Source organism: Ictalurus furcatus, chromosome 21, assembly GCF_023375685.1.
Source record: "Ictalurus furcatus strain D&B chromosome 21, Billie_1.0, whole genome shotgun sequence".
Taxonomy (NCBI): domain Eukaryota; kingdom Metazoa; phylum Chordata; class Actinopteri; order Siluriformes; family Ictaluridae; genus Ictalurus; species Ictalurus furcatus.
Genome location: NC_071275.1, coordinates 18,139,015 through 18,149,014, shown reverse-complemented (window position 1 = coordinate 18,149,014; position 10,000 = coordinate 18,139,015). Strand labels below are relative to the sequence as shown.

The following is a 10,000-nucleotide window of genomic DNA, read 5'->3' as shown; positions in this document are numbered from 1 at the left end:
ATGAGTTTATCTGTTTGAGAACTTTATTTAAACACACAGTGTCCAGAACATGTGAGCTGGGTTTACTGGACAAGCCATGGACATTTCACACAGTTCCTCAGTCTCTCTCTCTCTTTCTCACAGTCTTTCCATCACTCCCTCCCTCTCTCTCTCTCTCTTTCTCAGTCTTTCCATCTCTCCCTCCCTCTCTCCCTCTCTCTCTCTCTCTCTCTCTTTCTCACAGTCTTTCCATCACTCCCTCCCCCTCTCTCTCTCTCTCTTTCTCAGTCTTTCCATCTCTCCCTCCCTCTCTCCCTCTCTCTCTCTCTCTCTCTCTTTCTCACAGTCTTTCCATCTCTCCCTCCCTCTCTCCCCCTCTCTCTCTCTCTCTCTCTCTCTCTCTCACAGTCTTTCCATCACTCCCTCCCTCTCTCTCCCTCTCTCTCTTTCTCAGTCTTTCCATCTCTCCCTCTCTCTCTCTCTCTCTCTCTCTCTCTCTATCTCTCTCTCTCTTTCTCAGTCTTTCCATCACTCCCTCCCTCTCTCTCTCTCTCTTTCTCAGTCTTTCCATCTCTCTCCCTCTCCCTCTCTCTCTTTCTCAGTCTTTCCATCTCTCCCTCTCTCTCTCTCTCTCTCTTTCTCACAGTCTTTCCATCGCTCCCTCTCTCTTTCTTTCTCAGTCTTTCCATCTCTCCCGCTCTTCCTCTGCCTTTCCATCACTCCCGCTCTCCCTCTGCCTTTCCTTCTCTCCTGCTCTCCCTCTGTCTTTCCGTCTCTCCCGCTCTCCCTCTGTCTTTCCATCACTCCCGCTCTCCCTCTGTCTTTCCTTCTCTCCCGCTCTCCCTCTGTCTTTCCGTCTCTCCCGCTCTCCCTCTGTCTTTCCTTCTCTCCCGCTCTCCCTCTGTCTTTCCGTCTCTCCCGCTCTCCCTCTGTCTTTCCGTCTCTCCCGCTCTCCCTCTCTCTTTCCGTCTCTCCCGCTCTCCCTCTCTCTTTCCGTCTCTCCCGCTCTCCCTATGTCTTTCCGTCTCTCCCGCTCTCCCTCTGTCTTTCCGTCTCTCCCGCTCTCCCTCTCTCTTTCCGTCTCTCCCGCTCTCCCTCTGTCTTTCCGTCTCCCCCGCTCTCCCTCTCTCTTTCCGTCTCTCCCGCTCTCCCTCTCTCTTTCCGTCTCTCCCGCTCTCCCTATGTCTTTCCGTCTCTCCCGCTCTCCCTCTGTCTTTCCGTCTCTCCCGCTCTCCCTCTGTCTTTCCGTCTCCCCCGCTCTCCCTCTGTCTTTCCGTCTCTCCCGCTCTCCCTCTGTCTTTCCGTCTCCCCCGCTCTCCCTCTGTCTTTCCGTCTCTCCCGCTCTCCCTCTGTCTTTCCGTCTCTCCCGCTCTCCCTCTGTCTTTCCGTCTCTCCCGCTCTCCCTATGTCTTTCCGTCTCTCCCGCTCTCCCTCTGTCTTTCCGTCTCCCCCGCTCTCCCTCTGTCTTTCCGTCTCTCCCGCTCTCCCTCTGTCTTTGTCAATCCCGCTCTCCCTCTGTCTTTCCGTCTCTCCCGCTCTCCCTCTCTCTCTTTCCTTCTCTCCCGCTCTCCCTCTGTCTTTGTCTCTCCCGCTCTCCCTCTGTCTTTGTCTCTCCCGCTCTCCCTCTCTGTCTTTCCATCTCTCCCTCTGTCTTTCCTTCTCTCCCGCTCTCTCTCTCTTTCCTTCTCTCCCGCTCTCCCTCTGTCTTTGTCTCTCCCGCTCTCCCTCTCTGTCTTTCCATCTCTCCCTCTGTCTTTCCTTCTCTCCCGCTCTCCCTCTCTCTCTCTTTCCTTCTCTCCCGCTCTCCCTCTGTCTTTGTCTCTCCCGCTCTCCCTCTCTGTCTTTCCATCTCTCCCCGTCACTGTTTTGTTTTTTCAACAACAAAGAAAACCTGACACGGCTGAACAGCCCAATTATAATTGTCCAATTTTAACAAAAATAACAACACCAATGATAATGATTATAATTTATATTATATATGATATTTGTATTTTTTGGCTTACTAATGAGGAGGCAGAATTCAAAGCAAGTCTATGACCGGATAAAGGTTTCCTTTAGGTTTCCACTGGTGAGGCTATGAAGCTAGGCAATTTAGCATTAGCAGCTTAGCATTGTGCAAGCTAGCATCACCTCAATCTCCTTTATCCAGGATCAGATATCCAGAATCAGTATCAGGCCTTTAAATGCTACATTAGATATCTGATACCGGTCTGATTCTGTAACAAGATAACATGCTTTTTATTTCCACGTAAAAAAATGTAAAAAATTATACAATGATATTGTCTCTATCTTATTTAGATTTGATTTTATTTATTATTTCATTCAGTGAAGGTTTGTTTACGAATTGATTTTTATTATATATTTAAAAGAAATAAGTGTGTTATCTTTTTAAAAATGGACAAAAGGACACCGGAGCTAAAAGCAGCCGAAGCTCCATCTGCAGTCTGAATCACTTTCTTCCTCAGCACACAGTTTAATGTCACTCCAGGTCGCCGCCTCTTCTTCCACAAATCACCAAAAGCACTCTCCTCAGGCTCTAGACCCTGCCATGACGCCTTTCCTCGATTACACTCACCTCCGCTGTCCTCATACACACACACACACGCACACATACATGCGCGCTCCTCTCTCCTCCTCGAATCAATCCTGATATGCCCTTGTTGCCTAGGTAACTACTATGGTACACCCAAACCGCCGAGCCAGCCCGCCGCTGCTAAAGTGATTGGCGGAGAGGCGTCGCCCAACGAGGAGACCACACCCCGTCGCTCCAAGTCCTACAATGAGATGCAGAATGCTGGAATAGCCCCCGCCGACACAGAGGATGAGGATGAGCTTCCTGAAATGAACAGTAGCTTCACAGGTGAAGCGCGCGCGCGTGTGTGTGTGTGTGTGTGTGTGTGTGTGTGTGTGTGTGTGTGTGTGTGTGTGCGCGCGAGAGAGTGTGTTGGCAGGCAGGATGGGAGACAAAAGAGCGCCATCTGGCTGTCGTGGCCGGTATCGGTGCTTTTTAATAGAAAGCAAGCAGATGTGGATATTAGAAATTGGTTATTTTAATACTTTTAATTTTAATGCTTAATATTTTAACACAGGTTAAATTGTGGCAGTTTATTCAGTTCATTTTAATTCAATTTGAGTCCATTTGGTTTAATGAAATTGTGTGTGTGTGTGTGTGCGCGCATGCTATAAAGAAATCAGTGTCTCTGCTCTGGCTCTTGACTCTAACCTCAGCACTGGAGACGTGCTTGTTGATTTCATGTGTGTGTGTGTGTGTGTGTGTGTGTGTGTGTGTTTGACAGTTACACACAGACACGTAGGTGTTAGGTATGTGTAAACGGCTTTGGATCACCCCAGATGGGTCAGGAAGTGAGGGGGTGGAGCTGTTAACCGAGCTCCACCCCCAGGGCCTGATGGAGCTGAACTGAGAAAACACTCGAGCAGAATTGAGTCTATAATCAGGGAGTCTTTCTCCATGTGTGTTTGTGTGTGTGTGTGAGGGCTACACTTGAACCTGGTTTGGTCTGAGCTTCACCCCCTGTGTGTGTAGGAGACTCGAGTGAACCGGACGAACACCCCTCAGTCCACCCCTTCGCCCCATCTCACCAGCTCAACAGCGTCCCGACGGCAACCACGGAGAGCACGCAGAACACGCACACGCACCCCAGCCACCCCACGGACGAGGACCCGCTGGGACCTCTACCCGAAAACTGGGAGATGGCTTACACCGAGAACGGCGAGGTCTACTTCATAGAGTAAGGAAGAAATCATTCCATCTGAAAACATGCTAACGTTGATGCTGTAGCTTTTATACCGTGTTTACGTTTTTAACCAGTATTTTATTAAAAATCAGATTTCTTTTTTTTTTTTTACTTCAATAGTAGAAAAGGCTTTTTAAACCAAGTTGCTATGAGGACTGGCGTTATCCTCTTTTAGTTAATAATCCGCTTCAGGGTGACTCGAACTAATCTTAAATGCTAAATATGAACCTAATGATGCTGAGGGAAATGTTTATTAGTGATGAATAAACACAGCGTCACTCTGCGCAGCCGGAGAGACGGTTACAACGTGTGAGCGAGACGTCGTGTCAGAACTGAAGAATCTAAAAACAATGATTAAAATATGATTAATTCCGCCGCTCTAGTGGAAATTCTGCAGTAATGAAAATCACTAATGTGTTTTTAATATACTGCATCACGTTCGGCCCATATACTGCAGCCATGAGTGATAATTAAACTCTTTAATGAGGATGATTTATTAATGACACTCTATTACACCAATAATTAAACTGTAGCATAAGTAGCAGATGGAAATAGTCTTTTTTTTTTTTTTCTTTCCCCCCGTAATTTACTCGTGATAGAATGAAGCTTATCCTGTAGAAACCACTTGTTTGGGGAAACAGTTCCACTTGAACTAACAGCTAGGGTTTGATGATTTGAAAATATTTTGATTCGGAAATAAATTGACTCGCAGCCATTAACTTAATTATCTTTTCAAATGTCAACTTAAACCTAATATTGAAATATTTTTAAACCCAAATGTATTATAAAAGTAATATATTTCGACAGTTTCCAAATGTTTTATTGATGCACATCGATACATATAATAATTCTTACCTCTTAGAGGTCGACCGATTATACAGGTTAGACCGATAGCGAAGTCGGGCGGTACCTACCTAGCCGATAACCGATTTCAAACTGACACCGAGTAAAATATCGCCCAACTTTATTAGGAAAATAAACCCTACTGACTGCACCATGAAAATGTACTGTACTTTTTTTTTTTAATGCAATACATGTATATAAATATTTATTTATTAACTGGAAATAAATATTAAAGTAAATAAGACAAAATAAAAGGGGGGGGAAATATCCTAAATGAATAAAAACACTGCAAATAACACAACAAAATTTGGTCAGTTTTTATCAAATTTCGTACCAAAATTCGGCCTCTAGAGGCCGCTCTCGTACCGTGTAATGACAGTGGACCCTTCTCGGACGCAACCAGGAAAACTATCGGGGTGGGGTTTTGCCGATAACCGAGAGTTCCAGTAATTATCGTTATCGGTGCCGGTTAATCAGCAAGACCCATCAATTCCTGTTATTTTTAAAAACATACTCAAATATGTAGATGATTATTAAATACAATATATCTAGAAATGGGAGCTGATGGGCATATTGGAACATTATATATTTCAACAAAAATGAAAGGATTTAACTCTTATGTAAGACTCCATTTGTTTATTTCTCCAGTTAATCAGTTAGTCAGTCTGTCTGTCTGTCTGTCTGTCTGTCTGTCTGTCTGTCTGTCCGTCCGTCTGTCTGTCTGTCTGTCCGGTTTCATTGTGGTAGTACACCAAATATTAAAATTTTACAAGTCAGGCTCTCAAAATATGATTTCATGGAAATATTTCAAACAAATAAAGAAAAATGCTGTTCCTCTGTCTACTCTCATGAATAAAATGTCACTTTAAATAAAAATAAAAAATGGAAGATTTTGAGAAAAAAAAAAACTAAACCCGTGTGAGAGTCGGGCTTGAAGCGGCACGAGTAAGTGGTATAGATTTCCATTCCTGCTTAGAAAAACTATATTTCGTCCCCTTATAGCAGTACTAAAGAACAATCGCCTGGGGGGAAATGTATTTCTGAGTTATTACATCATCCGAAGAATAGTCTGGATTGCACATGCTTTTATTTATGTCTGTCTGTCTGTCTATCTATCTCCTGTCTGTCTATCTATCTCCTGTCTGTCTGTCTATCTCTCTGTCTGCCTGTCAGTCTATCTGTCTATCTGAGATTTAAAAACAGTTGTTTGACTGTCTTTAAAAATACAAACAGATTTACACTAGTATACTAATAGTATACTAATACTAAACGGGGTAAAACGATCAAAACAGGTTATTTATATACTGTGTCTTAGGTGTTACAGTTGTACACATGGAAAATATTCATCCGTCCATTTTCCAAACCATCGCACGGCACAATCACACACACACGTACACATACTACGGAAAATTTGGAAATGCCAATCGGCTTACAACGCATGCCTTAGGAGTGAGGAAGGAAACCGGAGTACCCGGTGAAACCCCCCGAAGCTAGGGGAGAACATGCATATCCGCACACACAGGGCAGAGGCGGGATTCGAACCCCCAGCCCCGGAGGTGTGAGGTAAACGTGCTAACCAGTAAGCCTCCGTTCACCCTGGAAAACATCCACAAATCTGTGACCGTGCCGGTTTGCCCGCTGTGGACGGCTTTACACGTTCTGATAATTATTCGTTTAGGCTCGTCGATACGTGTGATATCGACGGGCGTCGATAGACGTGATATCGAGCTGGCAGGACGTCGTCGTGTGACGTCTCTAAAACTCACGTGTTTTCTTGTATGTTTCGCGTTTCAGCCACAACACGAAGACCACATCATGGATCGACCCTCGGTGCCTGGACAAGCCCCAGAAACCCCTGGAGGAGTGTGACGATGATGGTACGAGCACGTCCTTTCATTTTCATTCTCAGCGTCGTGTGTGTGTGTGTGTGTGTTTTGTTGATGTTGGTTTTGCATCCTGCATACACGCGTATGTTTGTCACACACCCACACTTAGATTAGAGACAGATGTCCTGTGTGTGAGAGACTTTTCATTCGAGAAGATTTCTCTTGTTTAAAAATAACACACATACTGGAAGTCATATAAACTAAATATATAGCTGATGTGTGTATCAAATTAAATGAATTAGATTATATTTCCTGCATGGAATCTCATTCATTGTGTGTGTGTGTGTGTGAGACAGAGAGAGAGAATATACCATACATACATGCATGCATTGCTGCAGTAGGTGGCACTGTTGCACTACAGTATCATTTTTCACACTGCCGTAATCCTGTTACACACACACACACACGCACACACACACACACACGCACACACACACGCACACACACACACACACACACACACACACTTAAAATCCTTCAGGACAGACTGGATTAGTCACGTTACCCAACACAAATTCTGCCCTCTTCCTCTTCAGCCTGTCTGTCTTAATCTCTCTCCCTCTCTCTCACACACTCACACACACACACTCACAATCTTGCAATACTTAAAGTGCAGCTTTCTGGTGAAGACGATTTCATTTTTCAGCACACACTGAATAAAATGATTCACAGACGCCCCGGTGAGTTCAGCACCATCTACGTTTCCTGGCTCTCAGGGAGCCATTTTTCCTCGTTAAGACATCGACAGGATCAGATTGCATATGCAAATGTGAAGAAGATAGTAATCCAAAAGCAATACAACGTCGACCGTGAATAAATAGACCTCGCAAAATAATTAACACTGATCAGCTGAATCAGGAAAGCTTCTGCAGGAAGAGCAGAGATGGGTGAGCGAGTAGATCCGAACGAATCGTTTGACTGAACCGACTCGGATGACTCGAGTCACAACAACTCTATGCCGTAATCTCAGTCCTAAGAGGAGATGATTCTGAGTCTGCGAAATGATTTCGAACGAACGAACGAACCTTTTAAAGGACGACTCGAACTCACTGACTCGGCTGGTTTACCGAGTGACAGACGAGCGAGTCTCGGTCGTGACTAAAATGATTCACTGACTCAAGGATGTTTAAAAAAAAAAAAAAAAAAGCACCAAATAACATAAACCTACTCAAAATCTCTGATCATAGAGTCAGTTATGGATGAGCTTCGGGTTTGCACGTTTAAATTTCCTGGCTTGCTAAATGATTTCGATTAATCGACTCATGATTCTGATTCGTTCGTCTTGGTGACTCGTTCAGAAACACAGAACCGTTCACAAGCGAATCGTGTCGAACCACGCTCGTTCGGACATAAACCTCCACAAAAAAAAAAAACGTGTCCTAGATCACCACTGTAATCCTCGGACACGTTCTTATTACGTCTTTCTAATACTCGTGCCTGCGATCACGTGTTTGACGTTACGCTTGCGACCGCAGAGGCTTATATGATTCAGGCACGCGGTTAATCCAGCCGTCCGTCACGATCTCGTTCCTCTCCCGCTCCTGACAGATTCACATGGAGGAAACGGTAACGCCTCGACTCATGTTCGACATAAAGTCTCTCCTGTCTGTTTTACACGTATAGAAGACTGCACACCGAGACGACGTACGTGTTACCGGTTGCGCGTCAGGATATTACGGGCGATTCCACGCATTACGACATGTTATGATCACTCATGTCTATAGTCACGCTCTTACTTCCTGGTTCAGTTATTTAACGCAGTGATTTACGACATGCGTAACTGTGCAATCTCTACAGCAGGCAGCTCTGTAACATGCAGCAGAGTGCAAAAGTTTGCGCACCCCAAGATATTCATACTAAAGGCGGGAAGGGGGGAAAAAAAAAAAAAACAACAACCCCTGAATCTCTCTTTTTGAATGTAATGTAAATAATAATGCATCCTTGTATTATCTAATATCTGTCTCCAGCCTCCCAGCAGCTCTGAGAATAATATCCGCCCCCACGATGACCTCGCTCGCCTCCTTAACTTTCCACTGCGTTTCATTTTATCGTACTTCCCTCCAACCGGAAACCGTCGGACGCAAACTTTTGCACTCGGCTGTACGTTTAATACTGTCCCCGGTTCCTGGTCTTTAAAATTCACAGCGTTTTTTTATAAACATTCCAACACTCTTGTATGTCTTGTGATGTCACGTCTATAACCTTCATAAACCGCCGTATGTCTACAATATATAAATGACCGTCTGTCTTTTGCTGTTTCCTGAAAGGTCACGTGATCAGACATGTCTCAGCGGCGCTGAGACTGTTTACAGAGACGATACGGTTTCCTAGCCATAATGCTGGAATAATGCCCTTATTGCATTTCCTATAAGATTCCATTCCTAACTTTGTTTAATTTGCTTCGGGAAGGATTTATCTTCTGGATCGATCCGGGGTTCTTCCCCGCGAGGTTCTGACTTTTTGCTTCGAGTGTAAAGATGCCCATCTGTCTTATCTCTTTCCCTATAAACTCATGTACAGATCACGAGAGGAGCGAAGGTTTGGATAAAACGATTGTTTAGCATATTTTCCGGACTAGTAGAAGGTCAGCGTTTAAGAGCCTCGATTCTCACTACTCGGAGAAGAGAAACAAACTTTTTTTGTGTGTTGATTTGTTGTATAAACTGCATGAATGTACCATTATTATCGATCTGGATTGTTAAAATGTAATCATCCCTTCAGTGGACATGGGCATTGATCTAAAAGCCCTGTTTTTAATGATTTTTCTGCACTTAAAAGGCTGATTTAAAAAAATAATAATAATAATTCTCCATATTGAAAAACGTTGATGTAGTCCACATCCAGATGTTTCTCGAGCTGACTTAAAGATTTCCTGTAATATTAACAGCTTCCTGGAATTCTGTCGGTTAACGAGCTCGTGTTTATCGACCGCTTACTTAAAAACGAACCGTTTCTTCACGTGCCGAGGATCGGCCTTTTAAGAAGACTCATCCGCTTAATTTCCTCCAGACTTGGACATCTTTATTTATTTATGTATGCATTTATTTATTTATTTTTCTTCCATTAACTTGCTGTAGTCTTGACTTTTAAATGCTCAATTATTTTGAATCCTTTAAATAACAGTATTTCGAGAACCTGTCATGATTTCAGACGAAGGCGTATTTAATGTCCCGTTACCTCGTTTGGATATCGTAAGACGTTTATAAAAAAAAAAAAATTAAAAAAAAAAAGTTGTAATAAAAAAATCTTGAAGTATATTTTCAAGAGGTTGATTTTTTTTTTTTCTTCAGTCTGATGTGTAGAAGAAAGGGGGGAGGTAAGGGGGGGAGGGGGGGGGGGGGGGTGGGCGGGGCCTTTTAAGATGGCTGGCTTTAATGTAATGCGCGTGATTTCTTTCCTTCCCTGGTTAAAAATAAGCAGATGACGACATTACGCTGATGCAGAATTTATAACGGTGTATAATTTGCAGCACCTGCTAGAGGGGAAATACATCTTATAGTCTGGAAAATCTTTCTTTCTTTATTTATTTATTTTTAA

At 43.8% G+C, this 10,000-nt stretch overlaps 1 protein-coding gene across 6 annotated transcripts in view; it reads left to right on the top strand.

Moving 5' to 3' along the window:
- magi1b (membrane associated guanylate kinase, WW and PDZ domain containing 1b) overlaps nt 1-10,000 on the top strand; it is a 153,228-nt gene that overhangs the window by 93,321 nt on the left and 49,907 nt on the right. For all 6 annotated transcript variants that reach the window (XM_053653112.1, XM_053653109.1, XM_053653114.1 and 3 more), the window contains exons 4-6: nt 2,648-2,839; nt 3,524-3,728; nt 6,372-6,454. In XM_053653112.1, the coding sequence (XP_053509087.1) occupies nt 2,648-2,839; nt 3,524-3,728; nt 6,372-6,454 (480 nt within the window). The remainder of the gene's footprint in view (nt 1-2,647; nt 2,840-3,523; nt 3,729-6,371; nt 6,455-10,000) is intronic.